Source organism: Oncorhynchus gorbuscha, linkage group LG09, assembly GCF_021184085.1.
Source record: "Oncorhynchus gorbuscha isolate QuinsamMale2020 ecotype Even-year linkage group LG09, OgorEven_v1.0, whole genome shotgun sequence".
NCBI lineage: Eukaryota > Metazoa > Chordata > Actinopteri > Salmoniformes > Salmonidae > Oncorhynchus > Oncorhynchus gorbuscha.
The window spans coordinates 44,145,522-44,158,186 of NC_060181.1; the positions used below are offsets into that span (position 1 = coordinate 44,145,522).

The window sequence follows — 12,665 nt, forward strand, 5'->3', positions numbered from 1 at the left end:
CTCTCCCCTCTCTCCCTCCTCTCCCTCTCTCCTCCCTCCCTCTCTCCTCCCTCCTCTCTCCCTTTCTCTCCTCCCCCTCCCTCTCCCTTCTCTCTTCCCTCTCCTCCCTCCCCCTCCCTCTCTCTTCCCTCTCTTCCCTCCCCTCCTCTCTCTCTCTACCCCCCTCCTCTCTCTACCCCCTCCTCTCCCCCTCTCTCTCTCTCTACCCCCTCCTCTCCCCCCCCCCCTCTCTCCCCCTCCCCCCTCTCTCCCCCTCTCTCCCCCTCCCCCTCTCTCCTCTCTCCCCTCCTCTCCCTCCTCCCCCTCTCCCTCTCTCCCCCTCTCTCCTCTCCTCTCTCCCCCCTCTCTCCCCCTCTCTCCTCTCTCCCCCCTCTCCTCTCCCCCTCTCCTCTCTCTCCCCCTCTCCTCTCTCTCCCCCCCCTCTCCTCTCTCCCCCTCCCTCTCTCTCCCCCTCTCCTCTCTCCCCCCTCTCCTCTCCCCCCCCTCCTCCTCTCCCCCTCTCCTCTCCCCCCCTCTCTCCTCTCCCCCCCTCTCTCTCCCCCCTCTCTCTCTCTCCCCCCTCTCTCCTCTCTCTCTACCCCTCTCTCCTCTCTCTCTCTCTACCCCTCCCTCTCCTCTCTCTCTCTACCCCCTCCCTCCTCTCTCTCTCTATCCCCTCCCTCTCCTCTCTCTCTCTACCCCCTCCCTCTCTCTCTCTCTCTCTCTCTCTACCCCCTCTCTACCCCCCTCTCTCTCTCTCTCTCTCCCCTCCCCTCGTGTGACTGAGAATGCCCGTGTTGAATTGACAGAGACGATACGGGCTTAGCAGACATGGAGGCCCGATTAATGACCGAGGCCCATTACGACACGTCTCGGCTCAGCTAACGTTGTGTTGAAGAAGAGTCAATTCGTGTTTGGAGATATCAAGGATACCAATTGCTGTGAGGAGAAAAAAAAACAGGGCGAGGGACAAGAAATAGAGAGAGATCCATTTCGGAGCTCTGTTGATTCAACGCAGCCGCCATTTTGTTGACAGTTCGTCTTTTTTGAATAAGGCTGCATCTATTTTATTTAAATATCTGCTTCCTTTAATGTTGCTATTGCATTTGTCTCTACGCCTTTGACGGAAGAGTATTCTAAGACATGGCTGTACTAGCTGACTCGCTAGCTTGCCTGCTAAATAATATTGCATCGTTAGCCGTCATAGTTTAGCTTTAGCTACAAAGCTAGCACGAGTCGCTACGCGAAAATGACAGGTTATTTGGTTTAGTTTGTATTCGTTTATTTGTGAACAGTCTGCGTTTATTTGCATAACATCAAATTATTTAAAGCTGTCAGACGGATACATTTCCCACAAGTACGGCCACGTTGCTGGAAATGTAAGTTATCCCAGCAAGGTAGCCCAGATAATGGCTTGCTAGCGAGCACCATTGATAGAATGTAACATAGGTTGTTATTGGACGACCCATATAGCTTGTTACAAAATCAACACTGTCCTCCTATGAATTAATACATTGTAAATAGTCGCTACTGCACCGGCGATATTTTGTTGTCTCGTTCCAAAAAATGTCATTCTAGAATTGGCAACAATGTAATAATTTACTTCCTTTTGGCGTCTTGTCTAACTTTCTGTTTTTCGTTATATTTCTCTCGTAAGCAATATTACCGTGTTAGGACGTCGGTTTGGGGTCACTGCTAAACAATAACGTTAACTAGAATATGAATGAGCAGTTTAGCAATAGCTGATCACTTTGCGTATTACAGCAGGACTATTATCAAGTCAAATAGTCAGTTGATGCAAATGAGTTCTAAATGGGTACATTTTTGGGACATGTCAGAATTCGTTATTGATCTCCCAAAATCGGAATGGATGTATAATTTTGAAATTTCTCTAATCTTTGCGGTTTTGGCAAATCAGCAGTGGGGCATTATACTGTGGCGACCATGTTGATACGCACGAAGGGGGGATTTCGATCCACATAATGTGAACACATTTTTTGGACTCCTACGGAGGTGAGTGGATGCATAATCTGAAAGATATACGTACTATTGTAGCTGTTGATATTGTCAATCTTTTATCATGAAATGTGTATTTTGATGGATATCTCTTGTGCTCACAATGCCCTGCACCCATCATTACAATGCATGGCGATTAAACGTTCTTGCATGAGGTGATTTGATATTGTAAAGAGATGTTATTCTCCAGCGCCAAACCAGTTTCTACATACACGACATGACCAAAAGTACATGGACACCTGTTTGTCGAACATCTCATTTGAAAATCATGGGCATTAATATAGAGTTGGTCCCCCCTTTTTTGCTATAACAGCCTTTACTCTTCTGGGATGGCTTTCATATAGATGTTGGGACATTGCTGCTGGGACTTGATTTTATTCAGCCACAAAAGCATTAGTGAGGTTGGGCACTGATGTTAGGCACCGATGTTGGGCACCGATGTTGGGCGATTAGGCCTGGCTCGCAGTCGGTGTTCCAATTCATCCAAAAGGTGGGGTTGAGGTCAGGGCTCAAGTTCTTCCACACCGATCTTGACAAACCATTTCTGTATGGACCTTGCTTTGTGCATGGAGGCATTGTCATGCTGAAAAAGGAAGAGGCTTTCCCCCAAACTGTTGCCACAGTTGGAAGCACAAAATCATCTAGAATGTCATTGTATGCTGTAGCGTTAAGATATACCTTCACTGGAACTAAGCGGCCTAGCCCTCGACCAAACTTGACATTTGGCACTATGTATTCGGGCAGGTAGCTTTCTTCTGGCATCTGCCAAACTCAGATTGGTCCATCGGACTGCCAGATGGTGAAGCGTGATTCATCAGTCCAGAGAACACGTTTCCACTGCTCCAGAGTCTCAATAGCGGTAAGCTTTACACTACTCTAGCTGACACTTGGCATTGCGTATGATGATTTTAGGCTTGTGTGCAGCTGCTCGGCCATGAAAACCCATTTCATGATGCTCCTGAAGTTTAGTTATTGTGCTGATGTTGAAACCAAGGACAGATGGTTTTTACGCACTACGTGCTTGTGTGTTCTACCACTTCGTGGCTGAGCTGTTGTTGCTCATTGACATTTCCACTTCACAATAAAAGCACTTACAGTTGACCGTGGCAGCTCTAGCAGAGCAGATATTTGACCAACTGACTGACTTGTTGGAAAGGAAGCATCCTATGATAGTGCCACGTTGAAAGTCACTGATCTTTTCAGTAAGACTAAGGCCATTCTACTGCGAATGTTTGACTATGAAAATTGCATGGCTGTGCTCAATTTTATACACCTGTCTGCAACGGTTGTGGCTAAAATAGCCTAATCCACTCATTTGATGGGGTGTCGACATACTTTTGTGTGTATATATAGTGTATGTGAAAACAGTGGGATTCTATTTTCTGTGGTTGAAGACAAGGTAAAAAAAATGCTTCTCTTACATCACAAGCTTGGATTAAAAGTAGAGATTTTCAAAACCTGCGACTAGTTGGTAGCCCAACGGACGGTATTTTCTTGCTTCCCATGTCACTGCAAATCTGTTTGCACTGATTTTAAAATGTTTAAACTTTTTGGCTAGAACTTTTTTAACTTTATTTTTTTGCTACAAAAAATAGAAATGTGCCATTCTCATATGTTTACACTGGTATTGTGCTGTCGATAAAGAAATTAGGTTGATAAGTGGTACAGTTGCCCTTTAAGTTAGGGCAATACAGCTGTTTGGGACCTGATTTATCATGGTTCTTGAGATAAATCAGAAACTGTAGCTTATTTAGTTTTGTCACGTCAATCAGTAGTTGTTGCGTTTGTTGTGAGTTTAGGAAGTAAGCAGTCTAGCTACAACACATGGGTAAAGATCGAATCACCTGCGGTTGTGGTTGAGCCTTTGGTCTCTTAACGTTTAATATATATAGTTTTTTATTTGAACCTTTTATTAAACTAGACAAGTCAGTACAGAAAAAAAACGTTTTTTCCAATGACGGCCTACACCGGCCAAACCCGGACGACGCTGGACCTATTGTGCGCCGCCCAATTGGACTTCCAATCACGGCCTGTTGTGATACAGCTTGGAATTGAACCAGAGTGTCTGTAGTGGCGCCTCTATCACTGAGATGCAGTGCCTTAGACTGCTGCCCGGGAGCCCCGAGTCAGTTATAACTGATACTAATAACAGTTTGAAAAGATTTACAATAATTGAGTCAGCGGCCTGTGATAGTTTCATAATGAAAACGTTTTAAGATCGGTCCTCCTATCCTGAGCATGCTATTGAGGCTGCTTTAAATACTGCTCTATCGGGAAATCAGAAGTGAGGGACAACATGTGCAAAAGTTAAACGATTATTTGATCTCCGACTTTTCCTTTTTTTGAGTCGGAATATTCCCCCACGTGACTTTACCAAACCTCTTTATGTACATATGACATTGGCTCTACATTGAAATGTAACCTAATAGAAATAAGGTGATGTTTCCTTCTGTAACCTCAGGAGTATTCTCTCTGAATGTTAATTGTATCGCTAGAGTAGTAGGCTAACACATTATTTCCCTGTCCTGAGAATAACTGTCCCACTGACTTGAGAATGACCATGAGTGTCGGGGCGGACAAGGACGCTTTAGAGCTGCTCTCCATCAGCTTTTTTGATATATTGAGATGTAGCCCTGATATGCAAGAAGAAAAAAATAGTATAATCTTTGGTCAGATTGTTTGGAAATATTGAACTAGGTAATTGGCATAGTGTCGTTCTGTTCACGCAGAACACCTTTTTAGACTGGGAGAGATGTTTTGACTCAATATCATGCTTAACTCTAGTCTTGTGTCAGTAGCCATTTACATCCCTTGCTACTACAGCCAATTACTTTTGGCATACCAGCACTCAGATCAGCGGAAGCTACACAATGAATTTGCACACACATTAACACTTTAAGCAGTGGGTTTTGAAGAACTAGGGGAATGATTGTCACAGAGTGAAGCAAGGACATGGGGAAAGGAGAGAGAGAGAAGAGTGGGGGGGAAAGAAATGTGTTTTCGATTAGTAGGAAACCAGTGACTAGTTTGTCCTCTGTTCCTGGAGCATTCCAAGTGAGTGAAAGGGAGAGGGAAAGTAGAAAGAAGAGTGGGGCAGAAAGGAGGGAGGTGTGATTTGAGTGTGGTATGTGTAACGGGGGGGGGGGGGCATGGTGGAAGTTAGAGGCGAAGTGGAGTGAGTAATTGAAATAAACATGGAGAAGTGGGCGTGGGGAAGCACAGGCAAGACTCCCAAGTTCTGTTTCACAGTTGTGATTCTGCAGAAAAAGCTTGCTCCCCCAAGCCCTAGAAGCTACAAGGAAAACAATCCAGAACAAGTATTCTCTCAGGCTTCCGAACAATGTTGATTTTAGAACTCTGACTGCTTTATCGGATGACTTGTAAAGACTTTCCTTAGGCATGCTCTGGCTCCACTAAATTAATCTGTTAGTGCTTTCTGCCACAGTAGGGCAGGCACAGAGAAACCGTCAGCATGCTGCTCTCTCTCATTCGCTGCTCCAGAGTGGCTGGGAACAGCGGCTGGATCCTCTGTCCCCCAGAGGGCCCAATGTGCTGAGGTCACAGTTCTGAATCGCCTCCAAATGACTTCACCAGGAGAAAGCACCTGCTTTGGGCGAGCCCGCATTAAATCATTCAGTGGCCGTAGGGAGCCGGAGCGGACCATTTCTTTCGTACGAACACGTCTGTCTTTCGAGAACACAATTAGGAACCTTGCCGCAGCACTAAGCTCGGAGCAATCTGAGAGACATTTTCACAAAAACTAATGAGAGATCCATGGGGGGTTGGTTCATTTAGAAGCTTATTACAAATCACCTGGGTAGTGGTGGTGGGGTCTGTAGCATGATGCACTACAGTAGCCGTAATGCTCTGTAACCATATCTGAGGGTCAGAGCTCAGAGTGCTGGTCTAGGATCAGGTTCCCACTGTCGACGTATTCCTATTAGTTGTGATCTAAAAGGCAGAACTGACCCTAAACCAGTTCTCTTACTCAAGACACTTGATAGTGATATTATAGACCCTGTACCTTGGACCTGGAGGGTTATTGGGAGTTGAAGTTCTCGATGGTGGATGGATGTTATTGAGTCCTTGAGCATCAGAACTACACCTCTTGTCAAATACACACCCAGCTGTGTAAATAGGTCACAGATTGAGGGAAGCTGTAAGGACAAACGCATCATAAAAAGTCACCGAGTGAAGAAGGAAAGCTGCTAAGCAAATAGATGTTACAAATATTTCACCTCTCTCTTCTCCTCGCTCATTTACTATGCTAAAGGATGCCTCGCAGTGTTAAGTAAAGTCAGTGTTTTTGCTCAGTTTACTGACTAATATCAAACTTTTGTATTTTCTCTTTGCTATTCCCCACCTTGTTCTACCCCCTCACATCTCTACCTGTAATTCTCTCTACAGCTTGAAGGACGGAGAAAGAGGGCTGGGCAGCCAGGAAGGGAGAAAAGACACCGAGCAAGGATTGCTTTTAGCTTCCCCAATATCCCCCTTCACCCCTATCCCGTCTCTTCCTGGACCGCTGCCTTTTCCTAGAAAACTGTACCTGCCGTCCGAAACATCCCTCCCTAGTCACCCCTCACCCCCTAAATCTCTGATGGATCAGAGGACTCAGGGGGGGCCTGCTACTCCACCCCCCCTCTCCATCACTGCTCCCCATGGGGAGCGAGAGAAGGCAGGAGGGGGTGGGAAGAAAGACGAGGAGGAGAAAGAGGCGTCGCAGAAAGACTCCTCTTCTGCTGCAGGTGGAGGAGGGGGCTCCGGTGACCAGCAGCAGTCACCCCAGTTCTCTGTCAAAGAGACTAGCCTCCATGAGGGCAACGTCAAACTCAAGATTGGCCTGCAGGCCAAACGCATGAAGAAGCCGCCCAAGATCCTGGAGAACTACGTGTGTCGGCCGGCTTTCAGGGCCACTGTGAGACCCAGCGGGCGAGGAGGGGGCCGCGGGAGCCGCGTAGGAGTCAGAGCAGGCGACGGGGTCAACCAGACCCAGAGCCCAACACATGGCAGGGAGAGAGAGCAGAGTCCTGGCATTAAACGACCCACCCCACCGTCTTCGTCTCCCTCTGCTGTTGCTGCCCCCACTCCTCCTCCACCTGTTTCTTCGCCTTCCACCACTTCACCCAGTCGAGTGAATGGGAGTACTCCAGCTAAACGGGTAAGCAAGGCAAGCATGTTTTAGGGTAGGACTTTGATCGAGAAACCATATCGCTGTCAAACAAGGTATCCTAACTAAAGAGGCTGTTAGGAATTCCACAAGACCTGTCTGGCTTTGGACTGTGCCAAAAAGAGGCAAAGCAATACTGTCAGCCAGTTCACTCATTTCTCTTCTAGCATTGTTTCGCCGGTTTGAATTCAGAAGTTATACTTGTAAAGCTGATTTTTGCTTCATATTTTGAACAATCTGTTTCTTTGTCTGTATTCTCTTTGTGTCCAACTCTGGCTTGTCTCCCCTTCCAATCATTCCCTGCTTCTCAACTCCTTCCTCTCTCTCCTCTGTCCCAGTCTGACCCTAATAAGTGTTATTGAGTCTAGAGGATCTTTTTCTCGAGGCAGAACTGGGGAGCAGTATTGGACAGAAAATCCCATCAATGAACTGCAAGTTACATAGGACTAAACAAAACTTGATTGGATTCCATGTAGACCGTCTAGGTAGACTTATTGACAGGGTTGTGCTTTATGCCGGCTTTATGTGGTTGTCAAATGATTCTTTCAGAGCTTCATTTTCTTCTATTAGGTTTTTTACTCTAGGTAATTACCAGAAAGCATTGCCTGGGTTTGAATACGTATCAGAAGATTACAAATGTCAAAATAGTTATTCTAGAAAATAGATTACTTTGTGGAACACGACCATACCTTTCTAGGAGCTACCTTTCTGATAGGCCTTGTCATTCTGCAATCAATGGTTTTTATATTTGATTATTTGTATCCTCTTTACAGGGTCCTCCAAAGCTGGCCTGCAAGTCAGACAAGTCGGAGGCGAAGTCGGACGGGAAATCCGCCATCTCGACGGAGAGACCCCTGAATCTTCACCGCCCTTCTGCAGATGGCAAAACGCACCACGCTTCTGGGAAGAAGATTCCCATGCCCCAAACCAAGTCTCCGACCTCCTCCCCCTTCCCTCCTGCGCCCCCATCACAGGAACCCAGCGTGGAAGGCGTTACCAATCCCCCTGGGTACATTTACAGCAGCGCGGGTCTGGAAGAGAAGGACCGGGGCATTCCTAGTTGGGGGGCTCCTACTGTCACTGAGAAACTAGCGCAACTCATCGCCACCTGCCCTCCCTCAAAGGCCACCAAGGTGAAACCCCCCAAAACGACTCCCTCTCCCACCACCCACACCACTTCTAACTTTATGGCCCCCACCCAAAAGCAGCGAGACCGCGCTATGGTCAACAGGGCAACCTATTCTAGAGCGGTCCACCTAGCTCCACCCCCTCCTGTCTCTCGCCCTCCTGGCCGCCCCTATGGCTCCAGGAACAATAAAGACTGTGTTTCGGAGAAGTCACCCACCCCACCTGGGAAAGAGGAGGCAGATGGAGCCGGCAAGTCTGGCAGCAGTAGCAACAGCAGTCGCAGCAGCAGCCCTGTGCTGACCTACGCCTGCGGCAACAGCCGCCTGGCAACAACTTCAAAGGACAACAACAGCAACAGTAAAGGTGCGAAGCCGCCACAGTCCCGTCTCACTCACTGCCCACCACCCCACTCCGCCTCCTCCTCTTCCTCCTCCTCACCCTCTTGTTTGTCATCTTGCTCCTCATCAGAGAAGAGGACAGGGAGCCTGTCATGTCGCCAGGGCTCCCAAGCCTCTCAAGGACACCACTCCAGAGACCAAGAAAGTCCCTCCCAGGCAGAGGAGAGGGACAGCAGTGAGAGGGACAGCAGTGAGAGGGACAGCAGTGAGAGGGACAGCAGTGAGAGGGACAGCAGTGAGAGGGACAGCAGTGAGAGGGACAGCAGTGAGCGTGACCGGCACGACCCCAGAGACTTATCCAAATGCCCCCCTCCTTCAGCATCCAGCAAGCAGGAGTCCAAGACTAAGGGGGCTAATCAGTCACTCAGAGGGGAGAGAAGCAAGAGCTTGAGCCCCAGTAAACGCAGTCCCAACCCCAGTAAACGCAGTCCCAACCCCAGTAAACGTAGTCCCAACCCCAGTAAACGCAGTCCCAACAGGGAAAGGGACGGTCGCACCCGCTGCATCTTCAGTCCTCTGGAGACTGTGAGATGGACTGCCTCGCCACCAGAGCCTGCCGGCGACCGTTCACCCCCTCCTCTCAGAGACGAGTCCCCTGGAGAAGAGTCACCGGGCTCGCCTCCAGGGCAGGACAGCAAACCCCTGAAGAAGCGGCGAGGCAGAAAGCCCCGCTGGACCAGAATAGTGAACCGGTCACAGAGGGCGGGCCAGGGCTGCCCAGTTGACCAGCGCGAAGCCATTGTGCCTTTATCCTCAGGCCTTGATACTCCCCCACCTATACGCAGGCCTGTAGGACGGCCTCCTAACCCTAATAAGGTCAAGCCTTCCGCCGTGTCTCAACTCTTTCCACAGCCAGCCAGGAAAAGGGGGCGGCCCAAGTCTAAAATGCCCAGGCTGGACGCCCCCACTCGGGGACGTCCCCCTCACAAACTGGTCCCATCCAAGGTCTTTTCTTTACACAAGTCGAAAGAGGAGCAGGACCCCCCTGTTCTCCACCCGGAGGTGGACCTAAATCCTCCCAAACCTATGCCGAGGAAGCGGGGGCGACCCAAACGCCTGCCCCCCACCTTGCCGCAGGAGGGTCAGCCCCCCACTCTGGCACCGGAAGGGGGAGATGGGAAACAGTTCCGGACCAAGGGCAACGGGCAGCTCATCATGAAGACTATCATAGGCAAGATCAATAAGATGAAGAGTGTCAAACGCAAACGGTTCCTCAGCCAGATCCTATTGGGGCCAGGGTCTGGACCAGAGCAGGAGCCCCCCAGAGGAACTGCCAGTGGGGTGGTGGGCCAGGTAGCAGCTGCAACCCAGTCTCTGTCCTCCTTGGCTGCTTCTTTCGGTGGCAAACTGGGACCCCAGATCAACGTAAGCAAAAAGGGGACAGTATACATGGGGAAAAGGAGAGGGCGCAAACCTAAAGCATCAACAAGCCCCTCATTGGCAGCTTCAACACCACCCCCGGAGGGGCCTTTCCTGTCCCCAAACACCACATCGCCCCTCCACCACCATCAGTCCCAGTCGCAGCAGCACCATCTCCCCACTGCTGAGGTTTTCCCCTCCCCCTCGCTCTCCCAGTCCAGTGGAGGCCAGAGCCCCATCAGTGATGCCTGCTTTGTGGAGCCAGGGGCAGTGCACTTCCTGACACACCCACACTTCCACTCCCACCACGTCCACCACTCGTTCCCCTTCCCTCCCCCGACGTTCTCAGCCCCCTCCCCTCGCACTCTGGGCTCCTCGGCTGCCGTGGCCTCCCAGAAGAAGTCGTGCCGTGGCTACCATCACCACCACCACCATTACAGGCAGCACTACCACTACCGTAAGATATCCCCTCCCAGGCCTCTCCACCCAACATCCCCTGCACCTCTGAGTGAACTGAAGGAAGCCACCCCCTCGCCCGTCAGTGAGTCTCATAGCGAGGAGACTGTACCCAGCGACAGCGGCATAGGAACAGACAACAACAGCACTTCTGACCGGGGAGAGAAGGCCTGCGGTGTGGGGATGCCACCTGGGATAGCCAATGGCCTGCTAATGCCAGGGGTGATGGGCTCAGCTGTGGGGGTTGGAGTTGGGGTGAACCCTCATGGTGGACTAAGACACTCGTCCTCAGTGCTGCTGGAGCGCCCCTCATCCTCTCCGTCACCGCTGGGGGTGAGATCCTCACCCGACCCCCGCAGGCCCCACCCGGCAGCCCCTCCCTCCACACTAGTGGGCCACAAAGAGAAACACAAGCACAAATGCAAGCGCCGGAGCCACGGCTGCCCAGGCTACGACAAGCTAAAGAGGCAGAAGCGCAAACGCAAGAAGAAGTACCTGCAGCTGCGCTCCCGGCGCCAGGACCCTGACTTCCTGGCCGAGCTGGATGAGATTGTGTTGAGGCTCAGTGAGATCAGGATAGCGCACCGCACCCCGGCTCACAGACTGGGCAGTGGCCTGGGGATGCCCCTGGGAGCTGAAGGAGCGAGCAGAGTACCAGGGTCGGGTGTCAGGGCCGCTGGGACCATGGGAGGTGCTGGTGGCCCCCCCTCCGCATCACTACCTGCACAGAGACCTGCTCCCCACAATCTTCAGGATCAACTTCAGCGGCTACTACTCCCCCCCACCCCTCATACCCCTGTGACTCTCTGCACTACGTCCGCAAGCCAGACCTGAAGAAGAAACGCGGGCGCCCTCCAAAGCTGCGGGAGTCATTGTCAGACGTACCTTTTGTTCACGGGCTGGGGTTCCCGCTATCTAGCGCCGGGTTCTACCACCCACCCTACAGTGTTCCCTACTCCTCTGGTCCCCTTGGCCTGGGCTACTACAGAGGTTACCCCCCAGCCAGCACCCTGTACCCCCATCACCAGAACCCGCTTTCTGCCCCATCCCACCACTCCCATCATTCCCCCTCCTTCCACCCGCCGCCTCCCCCTTCCTACGTGCACCACCACCACCCGTCACACCTCCTGCTCAACCCCTCCAAATTTCACAAAAAGAAACACAAGTTGCTGAGGCAGGAGTTCCTGGGTGCGGGCCGGTCTCCCGTACTCTACCCTACTATGTCCTCAGAGCTGTCGTTCGGCTGGCATCACAAACACAAACACAGGCACAAACACAGAGAGCGCTGTGCCGAGGAGGACGGGGAAGAGGGAGGAGGAGGGAGCCGAGGTGGAGTGGGAATGACCGAGAGCCCGGGATCGGGAAGAGAACGTGGAGCAAGCGGTGCTGGAATGGCCGAATCTCTGCAGCGCTGCCACTTCGGAAGAGACTCCACCCCTACTACCACCAGTGCCAACAACCAGGCCACGGCCAACTCCCCTTCCTCGTCCTCCTCTTCTTCAGCCGAGAGGTACAAGCGCAAGGAGACATCCCTGTCTTGCCTTGGGCCCTCTCGCCTGACCCAGGGCAGTGCTGGGCCCCGGGGCCACCACCCCGTAGAGTCCTGGTTCAGGATGGGAAGCTCTGAGGCAGACTACGCTAAGCTCTCCCGGATCCCTGCGGGGGCCGACCAGGGTCCGTTCACAGAAGGGCAGGGAGAAGACCCGGCGGGCTGCTCAGACAGTGATGAGGAAGACGAGGAGCCCCTCACGCCCACAGATGAGATGGACCCCAACTCCCAGGACCCCCCGCACCACACCAACCTGTTCGCCACCGCCCTGACCAGCACATCGCTGAGGGGAGTCGGAGGCAGGAAGGGAGTGGCAGCGGAGAGTGCGAACTTCTCCCGGATGGAGCTGATGCTGAAAAAGGACCACTCCACGTCAGCGGAGAGGAGAGAGTTGGGTGAGTCACTGTAACAGGGCGTTCTGTTAGAGGGATGTTAGCCTACAGTACCACTGTCTTGCTGAAATCTAGTGTGTACATCAATGTGAGGGAATCCTCAGCTGTTTTTAGGCTATTTGCTTTGATAGAAATTACTTTTTTGAGAGCGTTCAAAATCCCTGTGCTATTTATAGCTCCGACTATGATTTCTGCACCAAAATGTATCTTTGTACTAC

At 51.2% G+C, this 12,665-nt stretch overlaps 1 protein-coding gene across 1 annotated transcript in view; it reads left to right on the forward strand.

Moving 5' to 3' along the window:
• Positions 1 to 757: 757 nt before the first annotated feature.
• The window catches only part of LOC124043678 (histone-lysine N-methyltransferase ASH1L-like), a 47,674-nt gene continuing 35,766 nt past the window's right edge, over positions 758 to 12,665 (forward strand). The window contains 5 exon segments of the mRNA XM_046362515.1: positions 758 to 1,992; positions 6,403 to 7,156; positions 7,939 to 11,202; positions 11,204 to 11,284; positions 11,286 to 12,450. Of these exon segments, the coding sequence (XP_046218471.1) occupies positions 6,596 to 7,156; positions 7,939 to 11,202; positions 11,204 to 11,284; positions 11,286 to 12,450 (5,071 nt within the window). The 5' untranslated portion in view covers positions 758 to 1,992; positions 6,403 to 6,595.